Source organism: Squalius cephalus, assembly GCF_949319135.1.
Source record: "Squalius cephalus genome assembly, chromosome: 22".
NCBI lineage: Eukaryota > Metazoa > Chordata > Actinopteri > Cypriniformes > Leuciscidae > Squalius > Squalius cephalus.
In genome coordinates this window covers 33659425-33685935 of record NC_137143.1, presented here as the reverse complement: position 1 = coordinate 33685935, position 26511 = coordinate 33659425, and the positions used below count along the sequence as shown (strand labels likewise).

General features: G+C 44.6%; 1 protein-coding gene across 4 annotated transcripts in view; it reads right to left on the bottom strand.

Moving 5' to 3' along the window:
- The window catches only part of il1rapl1b (interleukin 1 receptor accessory protein-like 1b), a 237163-nt gene that overhangs the window by 53754 nt on the left and 156898 nt on the right, over window positions 1-26511 (bottom strand). For all 4 annotated transcript variants that reach the window (XM_079857724.1, XM_079857726.1, XM_079857725.1 and 1 more), the window contains exon 6: window positions 3371-3445. In XM_079857724.1, coding sequence (XP_079713850.1) covers window positions 3371-3445 — 75 coding nt within the window. The remainder of the gene's footprint in view (window positions 1-3370; window positions 3446-26511) is intronic.

Below are 26511 nucleotides of genomic sequence, written 5' to 3'. Positions count from 1 at the left end.
GTTCCTATGAAAAACACTCAAGAGAACAACATGAGAACTCTCGACTCGACGGAGAACTGCAGCTGGCTAAAGTGAATTTGAATCGACTCGCATGGACTGGATCAACTCAAGAGGAAGATGATTTGATTCTGATTCCTGCAGTGAGCATTATGCTATAGGATTTCTGAAAATGAAAAGTACAAATCAACAGCTCATCCATTTTCTAGGAAAGCTATCATCATTCCCAATCAATACAAACAGGCTCAGTGGATCCTGTACACAACAGACACAAGAGGACAAATAAAGCCTGTTATTTGCTCTGAACTGATTTAAAGACTTCGGCACTCACGTTCAAAGATAAATCCATTTCAAAGAGATAAAGAAGATTAAACCATATTTAAGTGCTCAAATCTTAAACCTCAATAGACAGGACAGAATAGTGATAATTCAGGGATCGACAGTAACCTCATTTACATTTACTTCCCAGAATGTAAGATATTAAAAGGTTCAGCAGATACAAAGCATGTACAGTCCCCAAATGTAAAGCAGAACTAAAGTACCAATAAAACAAGTCAACGTTGTGTGCAAATAAATCTACAGCTAGTTAAAGGTTTCTGGAGGCTGGACAGTCTGACCAATGTCATCGATTCAATATGAGGAGAATTGAATTATCTGAGGGAATCATGCTGGCCTTTTATCTACCATGTAACTCTTGCCCTGTAACTTGGAAAGCTCAGCTGAATATAGATAAGACTTCCTAAGACTAACGATAAGCTTTCTCTAATTGAGAGAAATGATGTAATATTGATCTGCCGTACAGCCTCACAGCTGTGACATTTACCAAACCGCAGCGGTCGAGGAACAATGGACTGGGGAATCGACACGTGGAAACCTAGAGCTTTCGCACAGTTATATAATTATCAGTTTTGAAAAGGTTCTATGCACTAGCACATGAAATCAGGCTGATTTGCAATAAAATCCTAACAACACGTAGCTTGGCTAACGTCAAACCTCGTCTCATTGAGACGTGGTCTGGGAACCACATTTTCATTTTCTCGTATTTGAGGCGTGGTTTACGAATGCACAGAGCCGTTTATTGGGCGCTACGAATGTCTATCAAATGCGCCTGTACGTAGCTCATAGCCAATCGTTTCAATTCTAACAGATGACGTATGTAGAGCGACAGAAATTCGACGAGGAAGAAGACGAAATAAACTTGCGTTCTAAACTACTGAGAACACTATCTAAGGCTGCATCGAAAGGTAACTTCGCATCTGATGCCATGTTGGATCCATAGATATAAACAAACTGCTTCGGTGTGTCACATAGACGTCGTCATCGTCTTGCTGCTCCCTCCCCGTTCTGTGATTGGTTCCCTTTTTGAGGGGAAAATCTGGTCCATGGTATCCAGGCTGCCAAGCAGCGTGAATACAACTGCGCTGCGTGCAAGGCAGCATGGGGAAACCCAGGCTAAACAACACGTAGGCTTTTCCAGAAATAATAGTGCTTGCTAGTCTTTGATTCATCATGATGCTCAGCTGCACCAGAATCAACAGCATCTCAACATAACTACAGACGGAGAAATAAACACAAGAAGAGGAGACCAAGCTTCTTTCTTCTGTTTATTTGCTTAGAGAATTGTAATATATACATACGAAATTGCAAATGGCAAGAAGAATAAACTAACCACAATAGTATCATCCGTGTCGGTTTTGAAAGGCAAACGTTCTATTAACCTTCTTTACATCCCTCAGGGGTTAAACACTGTAAACTCTTATTACACTCCGTTTATAAGCAATGTCTTCAGGCCTGACCATTCTGAAGCACAACTTTACCGTACAATGCTAAACTAATCCATCCAATCCACTGGTGACCCACTTGCCAAAAGGGTTCTTGTCGAGTCTCTGACAATCGTCCTTGCACATTGTTTTGGATTCTCAAGAGGTGCATTCAGATGGAAATGAAAGGCGGGTGCCATTTAGCAAGTGAGTCAGGCAGTGTTGGGTGGCCATCTCTCGTGCCCGGGTGTCAGACCTCATCGCTTCAACTGTGCGTCAGGAGTCATGGGTTCGGCTGCAAGCGCTGGAGGGTTAGCTGAGAACAACAGCGCTCGGGTTATTACAACAGGCAAAGAAAGTCCACTAGATTTGGAATGAGACACGTTTGTATAGCTATTTACACAATGTATACAATTATATAGCTTTTATTCATTATTATCAAGCCAGAAAACATAAGTTCAAAGATTTTTTTTCACAGGTGTGTTACTCTGATCAATTGCCTTTTTCTAATGCAGAAGCCACAAATCACATTAAGGCAAACACTTCCATCTAGATATACAGTAAATCCATTTTCAAATCAACGTAATAATCCATCCAGCTACATTACAAAACATATCGGCTTCCACAACCTTACAATCTTAGTCAAAATACACCAGTCAAAAAGTTATGAACAAAACTGAAGACAAAGAATTCTCTTTTCAACATCTACCAACTTGAACAATTCCTCTTCAAGAATTTCCTTAAACTGACAGCTTAATTTCAGCTAATTTCTGCATCGTAGAGATATTTCTCTTCTGTGAGAATATGTCAGGATTCCTGGACGATCTGCTTGAGCTCCAGATGGACAACATCTACTTAATCTTACAGTTCAATCAATGGAGTAACATATCTATCAAATTCATTATACTTTGACTATAGTTCTCTGAGGAGAACTGGCCCCCTGGAATTGCCTCTTTTCTCCATTATCCAAAGATCACAGAGTTTTTTCATTCTTTGCTAAAGATATTATGTACTATGTACAATGTGTATCGCCCAGCTCTAATCCGCTAATAAAGTATATGCAACTATAAAGCATATATATATTAAGATATTCTAAACATTACCATCATGACATTCTGCAAAGCTGCTTTGAAACAAAGTGCTATAGAAATAAATTTGAATGGTTAGACTCTAACTCTTCTAGATGCCTATAGAACATTATCCCGAGACTCAGAGATTCCTCAGTCCTGACCAGAGCTTCTCACACTGACACCTTAACAGTTGATTTGCACTGCACTTCTACTCTAGTCTTTCAGAAATCATGGTTTAGTGGAGTTATTTCCATATTTCTAGTGATCTGAGCCTGGTTAGTCTTTGTGACAGTGGCATCATTCATGTTCACTCAGTCGAGTCAGTGTCTCTGACACTCATTTAGCCGTAAACGACCATGAAATGCGGCACATAAAAACTCTATTGTTTTACAAAGGTGCGATTCTGACACATTACACAGGTGATCAAACACAGCACATTCATTTCAGTGCCGCGCAGAAACACACACAGAGCACCACACAATAATGCCAGACCCTACACACAGTTTCACAGTATCATAATGTGCAGATACACGCTGTTCTTACCCATCTGCATCTCCATGACGCTCAGCTTATTCTCATACGGGAAGAGGATCTTGGGCGGCTTGTCAGTCAGTGGTGCTGTACAGGAAAACAAACAACAAAACAAATAATTAGTTATGTGTCAATGCTGTCATCTGTCATCTGGATATAGCTGCATAATTAAATGTTAAATCCTAAATGACAGTAATTCTTAACTGTCTTTGACAAGTACGATCACACTGGTTTGATTTGAGCATATCAGAACTGAAAACACTCCATCAGTCAAGGTACTAAACTATAGTGGATTACATTCCTATCAGTGATCAATTAGAATAATTGAGTTTTAGTGCCTTGAAGTCACATGACAGATGAGTGTTTCAGCTGCCGAAGCCCATGTTCAGTGAACCTGTGACAGGCTTTATGCTCAAGCTTTCTTTGATGTTTTCTTTTTCCTGTTGATCTGCAAACTCTCCACAGAGAAAATCTCATTATCGTAATGAGCCTTTTCACAATGAAATATGCATTGATTATTTAGTTTCATGTAAAACTGCACAGACAGATTCTGTTCAACAGCCAGATGGAGACATTTCGCACAGAGAAACTGAGACATGTAGAAAAGCAAAAATTCCAGAGTTTTCATGTCAGAAAACAGATTTCAAGTATTTGTGGCAGTTTGAGCCGTTACACACAGTGAATTCACCAGATGCATTGAGATGAAGGAGTGTGTGTGTGTGTGTGTGTGTGTGTGTGTGTGTGTGTGTGTGTGTGTGTGTGTGTGTGTGTGTGTGTGTGTGTGTGTGTGTGTGTGTGTGTGTGTGTGTGTGTGTGTGTGTCAGCATCCCTCATATGCTCCTCCTGTATATCTCTCCATCACTCCTCCGGTTGTCCATCTGAACAAACTAAATAAGCATAAATCTTTGCTCGGCTCTTGTTGAGTTTAATGAGAGTGAGCGCGGTCTTCTGATGTGCCAGGTGTTTGCTCAGATCCTCCATCACTACAGCGTGTGTTTCAGTTAGTGAAGAATGTCAAGGGCAGAACTGAACGTGGCAGTTTTCACTTTAATGTTCTACCGAAGAGAACAGATGGCTAATGTGTGACGCTCACATCTGATTGGCCAGCTGAGATTTCAAGATACACACTAAAGAGAGAGAGAGCGAGAGAGAGAGAGAGACAGAGAGAGAGAGAGAGAGAGAGAGAGAGAGACAGAGAGACAGAGAGAGAGAGAGAGAGAGAGAGAGAGAGAGAGAGAGAGAGACAGAGAGAGAGAGAGACAGAGAGAGAGAGATAGCAAGAGAGACAGATATATATATATATATATAGAGAGAGAGAGAGAGAGAGAGAGAGAGAGAGAGAGAGAGAGAGAGAGAGAGTTTCCCTCTGAGCACTCCAAACATTTCTAATCTCCTGCAAACATCTTCTTGTAGATTTCTGGAGTTGAAGCCGTCTGTTATCTGACGGTCTTTGTGTGTTTTGTTGAGGCATAGACAGTGACATTCATGCATACTCATTCAATTAAAACAATCAAGTGCCTCTTTTTGATTTCCACTATAAACTCTCGACACAAGTGGTGTTTCAGAAACAACACACTTCTTCATGCCGCAGCGAGAGGGACATTTACTCTATCTCTTAATTAAAGATCATATCACACCATTTTCTTCACAAGGGAAGAAAATTTCACTTCAAAGAAAGAGTGAGAAAAATAATTTCTGTAAGTTCACCAACTGAAAATGAGGCAAAGTTATTTGCATGAGAAAGATTGACGTTTTTAATATCCAGAGCAGCGCCGGTTGGATTGGCGTCGTTGTCTGAAGGAAAAACACTGTGTGCCGAGCAGCGTCCTCATTACCAAGAAAACAATGCGTAATTAAAGTAATCATGATTAATTACCATTCGCTCACCATTTGCACATCTGCTTAATTATAAGTTTGGAAAATTCCTCCACATCTGAATTCAGATTTGTGTGATGCTTGTTCTGATGTGGTGTTGATAGTGTCTGACCACATCAGTCTGAAGATGGCTGGATTTGCAAACCACTGGATGATCTTCCTTTGTTTTAATTACACAGAAGCGCTTGAGAATTGCCTGTCATTGAAGAAATAGGGCTAAACGTCTACATCACACAAGCCGCTGCTGAGACGGCATTAAACAGTGACGTGAAGAAATCGATAGAGCGTTTTCCCTCCGTGCTTCATAAAGGTCTCAGCGTTTACAGATGCCTCGAGCTGCTGGACTGCAGGAGGTGTGCTAGCAGGGGGGATGAACATGTTCATTAAGGGAACACGCTGACACCCCCGAGTCCCCGGAGACGAACCCTCGCAGGACAAGCGGGACGTTAACCACAGTGTCAAAGCAGGTGGAATAATTAAGAAAAAAGAGAGAGCTCATTTAAAAGGGCTAAATCATGGCTGTAAGTTAATTATGTTGCCTTACCTTACACAGGGGATTGCCATGGATTTCCTTTTAAGGAATCTCTGGCTCATTAGCAAACAGACACTTTTGAAAAAGAGCACAAAATAAGCTGCCGGATGTGATTGACAGGTCAGTCCTCGCCTGATGTCATTATTTTCGTGTTGTCATAGAGGAGGGGTTGACACTAGATTTCACAATCCATTCAAGACTTAAAGCGTTGAAGTGTTGTACACATATAACAAGTCAGGTGCAGGTGCTTCTCTAATGATAGACCACGGCGTTTCAGAAAGCTGATGTTCAGATCCCCATTAAACTGCCAGCTGACATGCTAGAAAGGAGACTTGGTTTTAAGATGTAATTTGAGCTGCTTGCCATTAACTCTGTGTTTATTCTGCAGAATTAATACCAAATTTTTGTATCTGTGAAACAAAAAAGAAAATATTCTGAGAAATATTTGTCCATACAGAGAAAGTCAGTGAACTCTGGTGTTTTTCAGTTCCCAACGTTCTTCAAGATATCCTCTTATGACTTCAGCAGAAGTTAAATCATACAGGTTTGGGGCAAGTGTTCATTTTCAGGCGAACTATCCCTTTAATGTCCTACAATCAGTTTGTCTATTTACCTTTTCAAATGCAACACTAACGGAAGGGTGAACCAGTCACATCATCACGCTTCAGTTTTGAGTTGTGCGTCACATTCCCGTGCTGGAAGAATGTCGAGTGGCGGCAGTAAGTGGAGGGTTCGGGTAGTAATCATCCACCGCTGCTCATCCCTGTTGATAGTGTTGGCTGTTGTAAGGTAGAGGGTATTAAAGTTAATCAGCACAGAAATGTCAGAAGGCTTCTCTCACACACGTTAGTGTTTTGCTCGCGCTCTCACACAATGCGTCCTCGCTGTGTCAGGCGCTTCTGGAGGGCCAGCGCTCACATCTATTCTTTGAGTGCGCCGGCGTAATCAAGCGTGACCGGGAGCGACTGAGCTCTTTAATTAGAGAGACACGCATTCATTATTTATCCTTTTCTCAGAGGAGATTAGGTGTAGCTGATGCTTTGTGGGAGAGATACAGAGTTGAATGTACCTGAGACGGGCGGCTTCAGAACACACACTGACACCGATCCAGGAGGCTCTGAAACGAACCCTTCCTCCAGACATATACAGTCTCACAAAGTCTGACGTGTCGCTCCAGGTATGTTCACGTCTACTACACGTGCATGTTCATATTCAGTTCTGAACTGAAGGCTCACTGTTGGAGGAGGTTTTTAATTAAAATAAATGAATCGATGTGAAGGTTCTAATGAGCAGATGCTAACAGTGGTATTTAAAATGCTCTCATTAAACCGTCTGAAGAGCTTTTGATGGCAGTGTGCATCGGGTCACATCCTCTGGCCGATGAAAGAGGAGCTCGAGAAGGTCGTGGGGTTCGTTTAGTGAACATCCAAAGGGTCGAGCCGAAACCAGGCCTTTGAAGCTCGTCTGCTGGCTCGATATCCGCTCGATGGGCCAACACAGGGTTCCAGGAAAACTTTACCACGTGGCTTTTGAAGTCACTTTGTTTGTGCCACAGAAACCATTCATTTAGCTGAATATCTTTAAGAGAGCATAAGGAACATTTGACTGGCTTTTTGTATCCCCTGAAAAAGAGCAACCAAAGTTCTGGTATATTTGCTTTGAAAGTGAGTGTGGCAGCAAGAAAACCCATGTGAATCTGCTTTCTGATGTGCATCAATACATCAGGTCTTTTTTTAGTGTTAGATGTGGGTTAGATTCAAGCGGTAGACTAACAAGCGTGAAAAAACCAACCAACAGAAAAACAGTGGAATCCAGCAGGATTTATCGCACCTTCTCCACTGGTTGGCAGAACTTTGTTCTTAGCGTGTTCCTTTGCTAATTTACAGAATCAGTGGGACCCAATGAAACTTGTGAGAAAGATGTTAGCCGCTCACGCCAACAGCTCCGCTCCACACGGGAACAGAAGAACATGTTCAGAAGTGGATTACTCTCAGAAGGCTCAGTTCTGGGCCTAGCTGGAGCCTGTGATGTTCAGCAGCCATAGAGAGAGCAATTACCTTTCTGTCTCAGTCCTGACATGTCTTAAAGAGACCCCCAGAGCGGATCATTAGCCGTATATAGAACCTAACCTAACCCTAACCCTTACGGCACGCAGAATTACAGCAGCAGAGCTCACAGCGATGATTTCATGTGGATGGAAATAATGAAAAGGTCAACGGGACGAGACGCCTCATGCATATCGGGATACAGGGATCACTTATTGTAATTATGAGGTGAGGATGAATTGAACATGTGTGTGTGATGTTTCTCCACAGATCTGTTGTGCATTATGAAATGACTGGAGAATCAGCTTTTATTAGATTCTTCACTGGAACAAACATGAAAACACACCAGGTAAAGACTCGTTCTCAGATCTGATCTGTAAAAGCCTAAATGACATAGAATGAGCCAATGTGTAACAAAGGGCATAGCTAGTCTGAAATCTGAAATAAAGGTAATCTCTGACGAACCATTTTTTCTTGATAATTCAGTCTAATTAGCCAAAAATCTGAAAGCTTCTGCTGTTTGTGATGAGAAAGAATTTTGTCTCTCATCCAGTCTCTGTTTGTCCTGTTACTGACCATGTGCTCCTGTCATCTTTCAAAGCCCATCCAGTCATGAAGCTCATCATCTGAAGCTGCTTCGACACGATGATGAACCCAGCGGATCTACAGTCAGATGTTACATCATCATGGGTTTCCAGAAGCTTTTTGAATCATTGACACACAGAATTCAGACAGTTCTGGGGTCAAAAGTGGTCCATTGCAGTTTTAGAGAGGTGTACCTAATAAACTGTGTACACACACAGGACAGATTTAATCTCTCAGGAAACAAGCGTTAATGAGAGAGACAGAGACAGCAAGAGGGAAGACAGCTTTCTGAGGAGCCAAGCAAATATCTCATCCAGCAATTCATTTTTTTCCTTCCCTTGAACCTCTCCCACAGAATAATGATCCCAAATACACAGCAGTCACCAGCGGTCTCTGCTAAGCAGAAATTGGATTTTGGATGAATGATCAGAAGGTTTACATTTCATCAAAATTCCCACGGTTTAAATTCAACCTTGCAGAGTCGGAAATGAGAGCAGCTCTCGTTCGCTTCACCTGCGCAAACACACACACACGCACGCACGCACACACACACACACGCACGCACACACACACACACACGCACGCACGCACACACACACACACACACGCACACGCACGCGCACACGCACACGCACACGCACACACTCACACACACACACACACACACACACACACACACACACACACACACACACATACAAACACACACACTCACACACACACTCACACTCACACTCACACTCACACACACACACACACACTCGCACACGCACACACACACACTCACACTCACACTCACACTCACACTCACACTCACACTCACACACACTCACACTCACACACACACACACACACACACACACACACACACACACACACACACACACACGCGCACACACACACACACACTCACTCACTCACTCACTTTACTCACTCACTCACACACACACACGCACACACACACAATGATCTAAATGTTTTGCCTTTTTTCAATACTATATTTGAATTACCATGACAATAAAGCTGATTTGATTTGAAAGATTGAATTTAACAAAATTAAACAGAGAAAGAGAGAGAATTGCAAAGATTGTCCATATTTACTTATTCATTTAGCAAAAAGCACAAAACGTCTAGAGAAAGTTTCCGGTTACTTGACTGTAACCTTGTTCCCTGAGAAAGCGGAACGAGATGCTGCGCTGCTTAGCGCATTGGGAACGTCTTTAATCGTGACCAGCTGTGAATATAGTGTGTAAACACGTCAATAGAATTGACCCGGAGGCAATATAGCCTCGGTCGGTGACGTCATCGGCGCGCACCCGCGACACGAGCCTATAAATAGATGAGCCACAGGTGCATCGTCAGATATTTTGTTTGAAGAGCAGTCCTGGGACATCATCAGCACGGCAATGCAGCGCAGCATCTCGTTCCGCTTTCTCAAGGAACAAGGTTACAGTCAAGTAACCGGAAACGTTCCCTTTCGAAAGCTACAGTCGATGCTGCGCTGCTTAGCTCATTGGGAACGAGAATGCCCACGCCGCCGTGCTTGAAGGTGTCTGGACTCCTTACGGTTGTGTAGGTGTGCTCACAAGAACGCAAGAAAGCCCTAGACATTAGCCTGCGATGTCGACTCAAGGACGTGAAAGCCCGGAGTGGCATGAACATCCAAACTATAAAATCTTATAGAATGTGTGCGGAGAGGACCAGCCTGCCGCATCACAAACAAACTGCAAGGGGGCACCTCTTGCCAAGGCAGCAGAGGAGGCGACCCCTCTGGTGGAGTGAGCCCTTAGACCCGTTGGCGAAGCTTGGCCGCGCGCCTCATAGGCAAGAGCAATAGCATCCCTGACCCAATGTGACATGGTCTGTTTGGTGGCGGCAGTACCCATATTGCTGCCCCCATAACAAACGAATAGTTGCTCTGACTTACGCCACTGGCTAGTGTGGTGGACGTAGGCCTGAAGAGCACGTACTGGACACAGTCTGTGAGATCTCTCCTGCTCCGGCGTTGTGAACGGTGGAGGGCAGAAGGCCTCTAGAGTGACCGGATGTACAGCCGAGAATGGTACCTTAGGCAGGTAATTAGGATGAGGATGCAAAATCACTTTCACCATCCCTGGGGCAAAGTCTAAGCAGGATGGCGATATTGACAGAGCCTACATGTCCCCGATTCTTTTTAGAGAGGTTATAGCCATGAGAAAAAAAACATCTTTAAGGTCAGAAGTTTGTCAGACGCTGACTCTAGAGGTTCAAAGGGGGTCTCAACCAGACCCTCGAGGACTATAGCTAAGTCCCATGAAGGGATCTTGGTTCTTACGGGAGGTCTCAGTCGTCTGGCCCCACGAATGAAGCGAGCGAGCAGAGGATGTCTCCCGAGTGGTACCCCGTCAACCAAGGCGTGGCAAGCCGAAAGAGCGGCCACATAAACCTTGAGAGTGGTGGGGCATGTGCCTGTTGATAATTTTTCCTGCAGGAATTCCAGAACTGAAGCAATCTGGCAGTTGACCGGATCTGCGTTATTTAAGACACACCGTCTTTCAAAGACACCCCATTTGTTGGTATAACTCTTTCTAGTGGAGGAGGCCCTAGCACTTAGAATGGTCTCAACAACGGCAGGCGAAAGCCCAGTGTCCCTCAGTTGGTACCCATCAGGGGCCAAACATGAAGGTTCCAGAGGTTGGGCCTGGGATGGAATATCGTGCCCTCCGTCTGAGACAGAAGGTCTCTCCTCTCCGGAATCGTCCATGGCGAGCCGTTGAGGAGAGATATTATCTCGGAGAACCAAACTCTGGCTAGAACTCCTGGGAGCAGAGAAAACTGGAGGAAACACATACAGGCACATTCTGGGCCATGTGTGCACCATCGCATCCAGACCCAGTGGGGCTGGGTGACTCAGATATAAGTAGAGGAGACATTACGCTTTCTGATAAGAGGCGAAGAGGTCCACCTCTGCTTCGTAAAATCTGGTCCAAATCTGTTTGACTTCTTCTGGGGGGAGTTTCCATTCCCCTATTGGTAGTTTCTGTCTGGACAGTAAATCCGCTCCCACATTCAGGTGCCCTGAGATGTACACTGTCCTGAGTAACAGGAACTCTTCCTGGGCCCAGAGAAAGATCTGCCTCGCTATTCTGTTCAGATTGCGTGAGCACAAACCTCCCTGGCGATTTATGTAAGAGACTGCCGCTGTGCCGCACTAGAACATGACAGTCTCTCAACTGTGGGAGAAAGTATTTCAGGGCCAGAAATACAGTCATCAGTTTGAGGCAGTTGATGTGCCAATTGAGCTGATGACCCTCCCATTCCCCTTGAGCTGGACGACCACTTAACCCTCTGAGGTCGACAAACGCGCCGGCGCGTTTTGCTGGATTTTCTTCACATAGTAGCACTATAAACTTCAATTACTCTGTCATTTATGGTCATACAGAAAAAAGAAATATGAAAAAAGAATCTGTGATATTTCTACTTTTGTATGTGTCCACTTACAATCGAATCAAAACATTGTGCTTTTGTAAAATAAAGAAAATAAACAGGGTGTGCTTTCTGCCCCCCGTCGCGGTGAACTTTTTTTTCTTGAGCACGTCTATAAACTGAAACAAAACTCAGCGAATACTTGTCACAGATTTATGAGCCATATATCTTTATAATCATTTAAGTGTGTACTTTTAAATGATCGGATTCAAACTGAAAACAAATATTGTCTGTTTAAGTAATTTGTATAAAACCAACAAGATGTCCAGCTTCTCACGCGCTTGCTAATTATTTTTAATTTGACCACGCCCACGCGCACAAAAGATATTCACATGCAAATCTCCACATGGAACGCGAACGCGCTCATTACCTCAAAAACAAAACACCACACTTCATCAGTCTCTGCTTTTCGTCGAGTTTGGAAACATTTGAAGTAATATATGATAATCAATATATTTTTCAGTATATTGGTACTGAGAGAAATCTTTTGGAAGATGTATATGCTGCTATAGGTTATTGTTATTATTATTTTATGCAGCACTGTGCATAGCCTATGCTTACAAGGCACAACAAACCTGGTGTTCATTATATTATATATTATTGGAAACATTTGTGTGTGTGTGTATTCTGTGAATTTTAAAAAGCAATTTTAACCAGAAAAATCTAAAATTTATTCCCAATGGGTTAGAGGTTAGAGGTTTTCTACACTCATGTAAGATCGGACAGGTCAGCGAGAGGTTTTCTACACTCGTCTACGATCGGACAGGTCAGCGAGAGGTTTTCTACACTCGTCTACGATCGGACAGGTCAGCGAGAGCTTTTCTACGCTCGTCTACGATCGGACAGGTCAGCGAGAGGTTTTTTTACACTCATGTAAGATCGGACAGGTCAACGAGAGGTTTTCTACACTCATGTACGATCGGACAGGTCAGCGAGAGGTTTTTTTACACTCATGTAAGATCGGACAGGTCAACGAGAGGATTTCTATGCTCATGTACGATCAGACAGGTCAGCGAGAGGTTTTCTACGCTCATGTACGACAGGTCAGCGAGAGGTTTTCTACGCTCATGTACGACAGGTCAGCGAGAGGTTTTCTACGCTCATGTACGACAGGTCAGCGAGAGGTTTTCTACGCTCGTCTACGATCAGACAGGTCAGCGAGAACTTTTCTACACTCATGTACGATCGGACAGGTCAGCGAGAGGTTTTCTACACTCATGTAGGATCGGACAGGTCAGCGAGAGGTTTTCTACGCTCATGTACGATCGGACAGGTCAGCGAGAGGTTTTCTACACTCATGTAAGATCGGACAGGTCAGCGAGAGGTTTTCTACACTCATGTACGATCAGACAGGTCAGCGAGAGGTTTTCTACGCTCATGTACGATCGGACAGGTCAGCGAGAGGTTTTCTACGCTCATGTAAGATCGGACAGGTCAGCGAGAGGTTTTCTACACTCGTCTACGATCGGACAGGTCAGCGAGAGGTTTTCTAGGCTCATGTAGGATCGGACAGGTCAGCGAGAGGTTTTCTACACTCATGTACGATCGGACAGGTCAGCGAGAGGTTTTCTACACGATCGGGGACAGGTCAGCGAGAGGTTTTCTACACTCATGTACGATCGGACAGGTCAGCGAGAGGTTTTCTACACTCATGTACGACAGGTCAGCGAGAGGTTTTCTACGCTCGTCTACGATCAGACAGGTCAGCGAGAGGTTTTCTACGCTCATGTACGATCGGACAGGTCAGCGAGAGGTTTTCTACACTCATGTACGATCGGACAGGTCAGCGAGAGGTTTTCTACGCTCATGTAAGATCAGACAGGTCAGCGAAAGGTTTTCTACACTCATGTAGGATCGGACAGGTCAGCGAGAGGTTTTCTATGCTCATGTACGATCGGACAGGTCAACGAGAGGTTTTCTACGCTCATGTAAGATCGGACAGGTCAGCGAGAGGTTTTCTACGCTCATGTACGATCAGACAGGTCAGCGAGAGGTTTTCTACGCTCATGTAGGATCGGACAGGTCAGCGGGAGGTTTTCTACACTCATGTAAGATCAGACAGGTCAACGAGAGGTTTTCTACACTCATGTAAGATCAGACAGGTCAGCGAGAGGTTTTCTACACTCATGTAGGATCGGACAGGTCAGCGAGAGGTTTTCTACACTCATGTACGATCGGACAGGTCAGCGAGAGGTTTTCTACGCTCATGTAAGATCAGACAGGTCAGCGAAAGGTTTTCTACACTCATGTAGGATCGGACAGGTCAGCGAGAGGTTTTCTACACTCATGTACGATCGACAGGTCAGCGAGAGGTTTTCTACACTCATGTACGATCGGACAGGTCAACGAGAGGTTTTCTACACTCATGTAAGATCAGACAGGTCAGCGAGAGGTTTTCTACGCTCATGTACGATCGGACAGGTCAACGAGAGGTTTTCTGCACTCATGTACGATCGGACAGGTCAGCGAGAGGTTTTCTACACTCATGTACGATCGGACAGGTCAGCGAGAGGTTTTCTACACTCATGTACGATCGGACAGGTCAACGAGAGGTTTTCTGCACTCATGTACGATCGGACAGGTCAGCGAGAGGTTTTCTACACTCATGTACGATCGGACAGGTCAGCGAGAGGTTTTCTACACTCATGTACGATCGGACAGGTCAGCGAGAGGTTTTCTACACTCATGTACGATCGGACAGGTCAGCGAGAGGTTTTCTAAACTCATGTACGATCGGACAGGTCAGCGAGAGGTTTTCTACGCTCATGTACGATCGGACAGGTCAACGAGAGGTTTTCTGCACTCATGTACGATCGGACAGGTCAGCGAGAGGTTTTCTACACTCATGTACGATCGGACAGGTCAGCGAGAGGTTTTCTACACTCATGTACGATCGGACAGGTCAGCGAGAGGTTTTCTACACTCATGTACGATCGGACAGGTCAGCGAGAGGTTTTCTAAACTCATGTACGATCGGACAGGTCAGCGAGAGGTTTTCTACACTCATGTACGATCAGACAGGTCAGCGAGAGGTTTTCTACACTCATGTACGATCGGACAGGTCAGCGAGAGGTTTTCTACACTCATGTACGATCAGACAGGTCAGCGAGAGGTTTTCTACACTCATGTACGATCGGACAGGTCAGCGAGAGGTTTTCTACACTCATGTAGGATCGGACAGGTCAGCGAGAGGTTTTCTACGCTCATGTACGATCGGACAGGTCAGCGAGAGGTTTTCTAAACTCATGTACGATCAGACAGGTCAGCGAGAGGTTTTCTACACTCATGTACGATCGGACAGGTCAGCGAGAGGTTTTCTACACTCATGTACGATCAGACAGGTCAGCGAGAGGTTTTCTACACTCATGTACGATCGGACAGGTCAGCGAGAGGTTTTCTACACTCATGTAGGATCGGACAGGTCAGCGAGAGGTTTTCTACACTCATGTACGATCGGACAGGTCAGCGAGAGGTTTTCTAAACTCATGTACGATCAGACAGGTCAGCGAGAGGTTTTCTACACTCATGTACGATCGGACAGGTCAGCGAGAGGTTTTCTACACTCATGTACGATCAGACAGGTCAGCGAGAGGTTTTCTACACTCATGTACGATCGGACAGGTCAGCGAGAGGTTTTCTACGCTCATGTACGATCGGACAGGTCAACGAGAGGTTTTCTGCACTCATGTACGATCGGACAGGTCAGCGAGAGGTTTTCTACACTCATGTACGATCGGACAGGTCAGCGAGAGGTTTTCTACACTCATGTACGATCGGACAGGTCAGCGAGAGGTTTTCTACACTCATGTACGATCGGACAGGTCAGCGAGAGGTTTTCTACACTCATGTACGATCGGACAGGTCAGCGAGAGGTTTTCTACACTCATGTACGATCAGACAGGTCAGCGAGAGGTTTTCTACACTCATGTACGATCGGACAGGTCAGCGAGAGGTTTTCTACACTCGTGTACAATCGGGCAGGTCAGCGAGAGGTTTTCTACACTCATGTACGATCGGACAGGTCAGCGAGAGGTTTTCTACACTCGTGTACAATCGGACAGGTCAGCGAGAGGTTTTCTACACTCATGTACGATCGGACAGGTCAGCGAGAGGTTTTCTACACTCGTGTACAATCGGGCAGGTCAGCGAGAGGTTTTCTACACTCATGTAAGATCGGACAGGTCAGCGAGAGGTTTTCTGAGAGCTGGAGAAACAGAGGGAATATGATTGTGTCACGGCTCCAGCATCTGTCCTGTGTCAGAGAGATGAGAAGGTGAGATGGCACACAGGAATCATTATCTCTAATGTAACCCGCCGCTCCCATTAAGAGACAGCAACCGTCCTGTGGATCTTTCTGGGCTCGTGTTTCTGACCCTCCGCATGACACCGAAGCCTGTTGAGTCCAGACGGGAGAATGTGTCTCTGTCACATGGAGAAGCTTTAGTCTGAATTATTCATTCAGCTGCTCACAGTCCATACAAACATGAAGGAGAGTCCGGCTCCATCTGTCCCGACCTTCCCCATCTGCAATAAGCTGTGGTAAGAGTTGAGTGGGGGGGCTGGAGCATTTCTTTTGTACAAGTTTAAATTGTCCTAAGAAAACATCACACACAAATAAGCCAAATAATACTCATTTTCCCTTAGAAAAGCATCTGGAAGGATGAACAAGGTCTGTTCCGCTTGCCATTGAAACAATGCGCTATTAAAACTACAGGAAAGTGTTCAATTATATAGGGATGATGTGTTTACTGACAGCTCGAGACTCCAGCTCTGCCTGAGAGCCAATTACTCCATCTTGGAAAATACAGAGCTAAAGTCTGGGTAGGTGTGGGGCATAAAAATAAGGCACGTCCCTTCTTCTCTCACGTTAGATTCTTTCTTCAATGATATACTGCTGAATTTCATAAATAAACCAATACCTTGAAAACATAAAATATTCCTGACATATTTTGACATTATGCATCTTATTTTGATTAGAGGTTTTAGTCTGCAGTTTCCAAATGAACCTCTTGAGGCAGTAGAGCAGGCTAAACAATCACAGTAAAGTATGTTCTGGAAAATCTAAATCACAAGATCACTGAATCATTATTTAATATGTTTGAAGTTGAATGGATGTCTGATATCATAGTGTTGAGGGGTGGATTTGAAGATGGAAATACTGAGTGATTCCCAAAAACTGTCGGTGTGAAAGCAAAGTGTTTTTGGGTTTCATTAACAGCAGTTTAACACCCTGAATGTTGAGACGCATTAATTGATGATGTGTGATCGTCATTACAGATCCCAGATGTATGAATTCATGAGACAGCTGACATTTACACATACTCCATTAACACTTATCATTCACAGGAGAGAATGAAATGGGAACAATGAATGTGTTCTACACAGGAATAAGAACACATGCTGAGCTCAATGAATGTGTGTATTTTTACACACAACAAAATCTAATGCTGGTTGCAATCTAAATGGTCAGACTCCACCCGAACTGTGCCTCTACCATCCCTAAACACACCCAAACCACACCTCAAGCTCCACCCCTAAACACACCCAAACCGCACCTCTAGCTCCACCCCTAAACACACCACAAACCGCACATCTAGCTCCACCCTTAAACACACCACAAACCACACCTCTAGCTCCACCCCTAAACACACCCAAACCACACCTCTAGCTCCACCCCTAAACACACCCCAATCTACACCCCTAGCTCCACCCCAAACCACACCTGTAGCTCCTCTCCTCAGCACAGCCCAATCACAGCTGTAGCTCCTCCCCTTAGCACAGCCCAAACACAGCTGAAGCTCCTCCCCTAAGCACAGCCCAATAACAGCTGTAGCTCCTCCCCTTATCACAGCCCAATCACACCTGTAGCTCCTCCCCTCATCACAGCCCAAACACACCAGTAGCTCCTCCCCTCAGCACAGCCCAAACACACCTGTAGCTCCTCCCCTAAGCACAGCCAAATAACAGCTGTAGCTCCTCCCCTTATCATAGCCCAATCACACCTGTAGCTCCTCCCCTCAGCACAGCCCAATTACACCTCCTCCCCTCAGCACAGCCCAAACACAGCTGTAGCTCCTCCCCTTATCACAGCCCAATCACAACTGTAGCTCCTCCCTTCAGCACAGCCTAAACACACCTGTAGCTCCTCCACTCCGCACAGCCCAAACACACCTCCTCCCCTCAGCATAGCCCAATAACAGCTGTAGCTCCTCCCCTTATCACAGCCCAATCACACCTGTAGCTCCTCCCCTCAGCACAGCCCAAACACAGCTGTAGCTCCTCCCCTCAGCACAGCCCAATTACACCTCCTCCCCTCAGCACAGCCCAATAACAGCTGTAGCTCCTCCCCTTATCACAGCCCAATCACAACTGTAGCTCCTCCCTTCAGCACAGCCCAAACACACCTGTAGCTCCTCCACTCCGCACAGCCCAAACACACCTCCTCCCCTCAGCATAGCCCAATAACAGCTGTAGCTCCTCCCCTTATCACAGCCCAATCACACCTGTAGCTCCTCCCCTCAGCACAGCCCAAACACAGCTGTAGCTCCTCCCCTCAGCACAGCCCAATTACACCTCCTCCCCTCAGCACAGCCCAATAACAGCTGTAGCTCCTCCCCTTATCACAGCCCAATCACAACTGTAGCTCCTCCCTTCAGCACAGCCCAAACACACCTGTAGCTCCTCCACTCAGCATAGCCCAAACACACCAGTAGCTCCTCCCCTCAGCACAGCCCAAACACACCTGTAGCTCCTCCCCTAAGCACAGCCAAATAACAGCTGTAGCTCCTCCCCTTATCACAGCCCAATCACACCTGTAGCTCCTCCCCTCATCACAGCCCAATCACACCTGTAGCTCCTCCCCTCATCACAGCCCAAACACACCAGTAGCTCCTCCCCTCAGCACAACCCAATAACAGCTGTAGCTCCTCCCCTTATCACAGCCCAATCACACCTGTAGCTCCTCCCTTCAGCACAGCCCAAACACACCTGTAGCTCCTCCCCTCAGCACAGCCCAATTACACCTCCTCCCCTCAGCACAGCCCAATAACAGCTGTAGCTCCTCCCCTTATCACAGCCCAATCACAACTGTAGCTCCTCCCTTCAGCACAGCCCAAACACACCTGTAGCTCCTCCACTCAGCACAGCCCAAACACACCTCCTCCCCTCAGCATAGCCCAAACACACCAGTAGCTCCTCCCCTCAGCACAGCCCAAACACACCTGTAGCTCCTCCCCTAAGCACAGCCAAATAACAGCTGTAGCTCCTCCCCTTATCACAGCCCAATCACACCTGTAGCTCCTCCCCTCATCACAGCCCAAACACACCAGTAGCTCCTCCCCTCAGCACAACCCAATAACAGCTGTAGCTCCTCCCCTTATCACAGCCCAATCACACCTGTAGCTCCTCCCCTTATCACAGCCCAATCACACCTGTAGCTCCTCCCTTCAGCACAGCCCAAACACACCTGTAGCTCCTCCCCTCAGCACAGCCCAATAACAGCTGTAGCTCCTCCCCTTTTCACAGCCCAATCACAACTGTAGCTCCTCCCTTCAGCACAGCCCAAACACACCTGTAGCTCCTCCACTCAGCACAGCCCAATCACACCTCCTCCCCTCAGCATAGCCCAATAACAGCTGTAGCTCCTCCCGTTATCACAGCCCAATCACACCAGTAGCTCCTCCCCTCAGCACAGCCCAAACACACCTGTAGCTCCTCCCCTAAGCACAGCCCAATCACAGCTGACCTCAGCGTTCTGAAAGCTTCCTTCAAAGCAAATTGAATGATAACTGATGGAAGCCACTACACTAACCATCTCACACTGAGATTGCGATTCATAGAGAAAATGGAACATGTTAACAGGCATTAATGGCTGAAAAGAAGGAAACAGTGCATTCATGTGCTCCTGTAGCTCTTTAAACAGGTCAGAGAGCACACTACTGGACAGCTGTACCAAATATATTCATTTCACACAGCAATGAAAGTGCAGCTAGAATAAAGAAAACATATCAAATGGCCTTTTATTCACTGACTCACTTTTAAGACATGTGCCAAGTGCTTTCCGTGAGAGGAGGATTAAAAATGAGAGAAAGAGAGAGAAATATGGAGGGGATTGCAGTCACATGAAGTTTCATATATAAATTCTTTAACCACATGAATACACCTGATTTATTAAGCTCAAGCATTTCAGGACAAGAGAGAAGATTGCAGAGAGACAGAGAGACAGAGAGACAGGAGGCCACGACGCTCTAACCAGAGAAAGATCATTCGTGATCATTTTCACAAAGCTTTCATGGCACCCAGAATATGTTTGTTGTATGAAAATCTGAACAACCAATAAATCAAAAGAAAGAACAGAGCCTCTGAAAAATTATTCTATAGTTTTATTCTAGCTTCATGCATTTTTTTTTATCAACACTTGAATGTGGGTAAGTTTCATAAAAAAAAAAAAAAGCTAAATTTTGAGCAAAAAGTTGAGAAAAATCCGTTTTTGTCAAACACTTAGTCCGGATGGGATTCAGAGCGATTATCAAACACAGATGGAGTCGATCGAGTCCATCTACACCTCAAAACTTTACAGTCCTGGAGCACGTCCTGTGTCGTCATTTCATTCGTAGCGCCCCCTACCGGATAACATGGAAAACACGGAAAGCCGGAAATTTTCGTCAATGGCGGGGAAAGATTTAACGCAATGGCCAAAGGTCAGGATGAACACAACGGTTTCAGGTCAAATTAGTCTGATGCAAATTGGATGGAATACAGTCTCTGCTTATCAGAAAAATCACAACAGATGTCAGCTCTTCTGTTTGAATTATAGCTCCATGCATCAATGCTAGAATACTAGAGGAGAAAACTCAGCCAGAGACACTGTCGCTCACAGAAATAGCAGAACTAGGACAATGTGTGATCAAAAAGAGAGAAGCAGGACATGAGAGAAGCTTACGTTCTGATGAAAGCCTCATCACAGCAGCGCTGAAGGCTGCGGCAAACACAACACACACAACATACACACAACACACACACAACATACACACAACACACACACAACATACACACAACAACATACACACATAACATACACACACAACATACACACAACATACACACACAACACTCATACAACATACACACAACATACACACATAACATACATGCATAACATACACACACAACAAACAAACAACATCACACACAACATAAAAACACAACATACACACAACATACACACATATCATACACACAACATACACACACAACATACACACACAACACACACACACAACACACACACAACATACACACAACATACACACACAACATACACACACAACACACACACAACATACACACAACATACACACATAACATACATGCATAACATACACACACAACAAACAAACAACATCACACACAACATAAAAACACAACATACACACACAACATACACACATATCATACACACAACATACACACACAACATACAACATACACACACAACATACATGCATAACATACACACAACATACACACACAACATACACACACAACACACACACAACATACACCCACAACATATGATTATTTTATTTGGAATGACCAATACTGATTAAAACAACACAGCATCCAAATATTCACAAAGAGCCTGTTATGTTTCACCTGACAATACAAACACTGCTAATAGTCACAACCACATGAATAAATAAATGAATAGGCTATGCATGTTAAGGATAGAGGTGACATCGCCTTCTCCACACATGCAGACTGCCTTTGACTGCTGACACAGAACAGTATCTGCCTATTTGCTTAGAGGTCTTTTTACTCAGTCCAGCAATTTGCAAGCCTCTGACGCATAGCCTGTGCACATGTCCTAAACTGCCAAAAATTAGGATGATCAGTTTTGTGCTGTAACCACACACTGCTAAAGCATTTGTTAATGACTGGTATTTTAACATTTTCTCAGAAAAACACAAGTCCATGTAAGCATCAAAACAACAACCCACTTCCAAAATCAGAATGTTTTTAGAGAGTTCATTGACAACTACAATGTCTGGAGTATTTGGGTATTCTCTGAGAACACTTCTTAGAGAGTTTATGTTATCATTCAGATTTGAAAACCAGCCAGTTTGAACAGTCTTATTTTAGTCCAGTCATTTTATGAAAAAAGGTTGAACAAATTGCAACAGAAGCAAACTCAATATGTCCTGAGTAAGGAAAAAAAAGTCACGAAGAATCCCATAAGGGGAAAGTTTCGTAAAATACCCAAATATAGCCTATTCATTCTTTTTCTTAAGTGAATAGGGTCAAATTCTTAACCTTTAGATATCACCATGAAAATTACTGAGTTGATTACTTACATCAAGACAAACAAAAAAATGTATTACAAGTTTTTTGAAATTGTTTGTTAACATGGACAAACGGTGCATAATCTAATTACGTATGTGCTAATTTGCATAAATACCACAACAGGTCTAAACATTGGGTATAGCCAGGTGAAAATGTCTTGTTGAATCTTGTTGATACATAACAGAAAAATACTTGGGGCCCTATCTTGCACCCAGCGCAATTGACTTTGTACACCGCTGCATGTATCATACCTATTTTGCACCCGCGCACAGCGGACTTTTCCCTCCACAGACGCACGTCGGTTAACTAAGAAATATACTTGCGCTCCCCGGGGCGGTTCAGCGCAAAGAGGAGGCGTGTTCCGGCGCAAACGTTCCCTCATGCTATTTTGCAGGTTTAGAAAACAATTCCGCCACTAACCGAAAAAAAATAGTTTAAAGTCAGTGGCGCGTTGCGCATGTTATTCATATGCTATTTTAAGGGCGCATGCTTGGCCATAATCAATGTAGAGTGTGCACAACGCGCATACACTTTGATTCTCTCATCTACACACAGACGAAGCAGGTTTCATTTTTGCAAATCATACATTATTACGATAGATAGATAGATAGATAGATAGATAGATAGATAGATAGATAGATAGACAGTTTATTATAAAAGCATACATCAGGCTTACACATTTACCCAAATTATCATACGCCTGTTTAACCGAAGTTAATTTGGGTGTGTTTCTCCATCCACAACGTCCCTGACCAGAACGTCGGTCTCCTCGCTTGTGAAACGCTCCTGGCGCGCGTCTGGCAAATCCGCCGTTATAATAGCAATCCGCCATGGAACAAGCACGCCTGCTCTTAAAGGGAATGTGAGATGTCGCTCTGATTGGTTTATTTCACGTTACGCCCAAACCACACCTATGAGTAATGAAGCTACTTCAGACCAACTCATTTTAGATTTGCGTCGGGCGCAAGAGTCATTTATCCCGCCGGTATAATAGCAACAGCGCCCGAGACCCGCCCACAAAGTTACTTGCGTTTTGCGCTTGATACTTGCGTTTCAGACCGTTAAAATAGGGCCCTTGATGTTAAGGTCTGAATGGAACCCATTTAGGCTACCCATGAGCATTAATACATAGAGGCAGGAAGAAGTACTTTAAACCAGCCATTATTAATTATTATTGCAGAGATGGGGTTTGGGGCTGGGTCCGTGGGACTGTTTCTGGGGATTCACTTTTTATTTTACTTACCTTTGTCTTCTGCATTCTCCTTACCATTGTCTCCTGTTCTTCCCTCAGACTCATCCCCCAGAAACAGTCCCACAGACCCAGCCCCAAACCCCATCTCTTAAAAATGAATAATGGCTGGTTTAAAGAACTTCTTCTTGCCTCTATGTATTAATGCTCATGGGTAGCCTAAATGGGTTCCATTCAGACCTTAACATCAAGTATTTTACTGTTACATGTCAACAAGATTCAACAAGACATTTTCATCTGGCTATACCCAATGTTTAGATCTGTTGTGGTATTTATGCAAATTAGCACATACGTAATTAGATTATGCACCGTTTGTCCATGTTAACAAGCAATTTCAAAAAACTTGTAATACATTTTTTGTTTGTCTTGATGTAAGTAATCAACTCAGTAATTGTCATGGTGATATCTAAAGGTTAAAACTTTTACCCTATTCACGTAAGAAAAAGAATGAATAGGCGTATGAATAGGCTATATTTGGGTATTTTTTGAAACTTTCCCCTAATGGGATTCTTTGGGACTTTTTTTTCCTTACTTTCCCTCGCTGATATTTACCTCCTCCCCGCCTGCATGTGCCCAGTTCAACTGTATATTATTGTTGCTGCACAAGTCATTCAGATCAGACCAATCCGAACATACTCCTAATCCTGTAGCCCTGGTATCCAGCTTTCCGCTAGGTTTCTTTCTGAAGCCGAGGAACCCTGGTTCTCCATCTGCAGCGTAGGGGACCTTGCGTTTGCTGAGATCCAGGAGCAGTGAGCGCCGGGCCACTTCTCCAACTGTAAGGTCGTCGTTATTCAGCATGTGCAGTAGTGCTTTATTCTGGTAGCTGTACAAGTATATATCCATTCAATGTTGGGGATCCCCAGTCCCCCCTCTGATTTGCTCATAAAGAGAAGACTTCTTGTTGTGTGTGTATTGAGATTTAACCATTTTCTTACGAGCTGCACGGTCTTATTGTTCAGCTCATGCAGATGCTGTTTAGCAATGTGGACATTGGCGAACAGATGTTGGATCTTGGATAGAGCTATATCTCGAACTGCCTGGAGTTTCATGCCGGTCGGTAGGGGACACTGGTCTATCAAGTCTAGTCCGCTAGAGTATTAATTACAGATATCGCTCACTTGCTCTTGCCATTCTCCTGCAACATTAAACATGTGTTCTAAATAACTGTAAGATTTGTGTCTTGAATAGACTCTGATTGTGCTCCCAGCGATTGTGAATGATGGAGGCTGATCATACTTGGCTCTATACCATCTATTGCCACCACTGCGTCATTCGTAAAACACTGCACATTTGTTGTTCTTAACTTCAAGTCCCGACCATTGCAGAAAGCAATCGCCGTATGACAGCATGTTGTTAATGACGTTCTCCTCTCTTGACACTATGAGGACGTCGTCGGCAAAGGCCTGAACTGGGTTTGGAGATGTAATGCCAGGCGGGGCAAGGATGCATAACCATCTCAGCCAGCGGTTTAGAGCTCACAGCGCTCCAGGGACACCCCGTCTTAATCCCAACTTTAAGTTTAACCGGTTTCGTTAGTTGTTGTCCACAAATCACTTGTAGAAAAGAATTGTCATATACGTTTTTGATAATATGTATATACTGTTCTGGCAGTTTTATTTCCTCAAGGGAATGAAGCATTACGCTATGAGGTAAAGAACCAAAAGCGTCTTGAAAGTTCCTGATTCTACCAGCCAGGGTAAAATTCGGCCTAAAATACACTTCATAAATACCTTGTATATAGTGGGGAGCAGCGATATATCCCTCCAAGTGGAAGGGTCCTCTGGAATGTTGTTCTTTTTGCGGATCCTATAGATAATAGCTCCCTTCCAGGAATCGAGGACTTTCCGATTGATTAGACAGACATTAAAATTCTGAGTGAGGGCCACTATTGAGAATTGTTTTGTTGTTTTGAGCACTTCATAAGTCACACCGTCTGCATCACATGCTTTGTTGTTCGGGAGGCTGCAGAGAACTCTAGAGATCTCCTCTGTGGTGAAGTCCGCGGTTGCGGGGTGATCTTTCGGGTTGTCCAGGTCCAGAGCGCCACACCATGGAGGGCTGCTTATCTGCTGGTGTAACTGTGCTGGTTGGCATTTCGCAGCATAATACTCATAGACTTTACCCACTTCACTTATCGCAGGAGGCTGATCTGGGTAAGTGCTGTGATTTAGAATGATATCTATTGCCTTGCTTCTACGGTGTTCCCAAAGATAAGCTAGTTCGTTTTCGCTTACCAGTCTGGGCTCTCTCGCACTGCTGGAGTTTGTGGCTCTATTGAGCGCTGGCTGGATGGTTTCCCGGACAAAGCGCGACTGCTGATCTATCCATTCAGTGAGCGTCTCTGAGCCGGGCCTCGGTGCGAGCGCTCTACAGAGGGGGAATTTCCGAAGGATTCTTACGGTGTTCTTTAACAAGGGTATTCCTAGTGGTCTCCCATCTCTGTGAGTTGCTGTGTAGGATCCATTTCTGTAATATACTCCACATAAGATGATTATAAGTTTGGTCCAGTAACACGGATTGTTTCCGGTAAATCGTATTGTTTGTCTGTCATTAATTAGTTTAACTCTCTCTCCTGTGCCTGAAGGCACATCCACTCTTGGTCAGAAAGTGGGCGATTGTAATGTTCAAAGTTTGCCCAGGTGGCGTACAGCAGTGGTGTAGCCACAAGGGGGCCTGGGTGGGCCTAGGCCCCCTCATTTACATGTCCGGCCCCCTCAGATTTCTGATTGCTTAAAATAAAATAAGAAAAATAAGAAATTGTTGATGTGTTAGTCTAAATGATAGATTGACCAATCACAATACTGCGCGGTAAAATGCGGCTGTTTTCAAACTTGATTTGACGTGTTGTGCGTAACCTACGCTGTCATCTTCGCGTGAGAGTTCATGCGGTGACAATGGCAGCGTTGTGCAAAGTACAATATTACGCACGAAAAATGAGCGAGAAGGAGAAAATAAGCCATCTACATCTGAGTTTGCTTCAGCTTACTACAAGACGACAGCGAGTGAAGCGGCTAGGAGACAGAAACACACATATTTCATCACAGGAATAGCGGTGAGA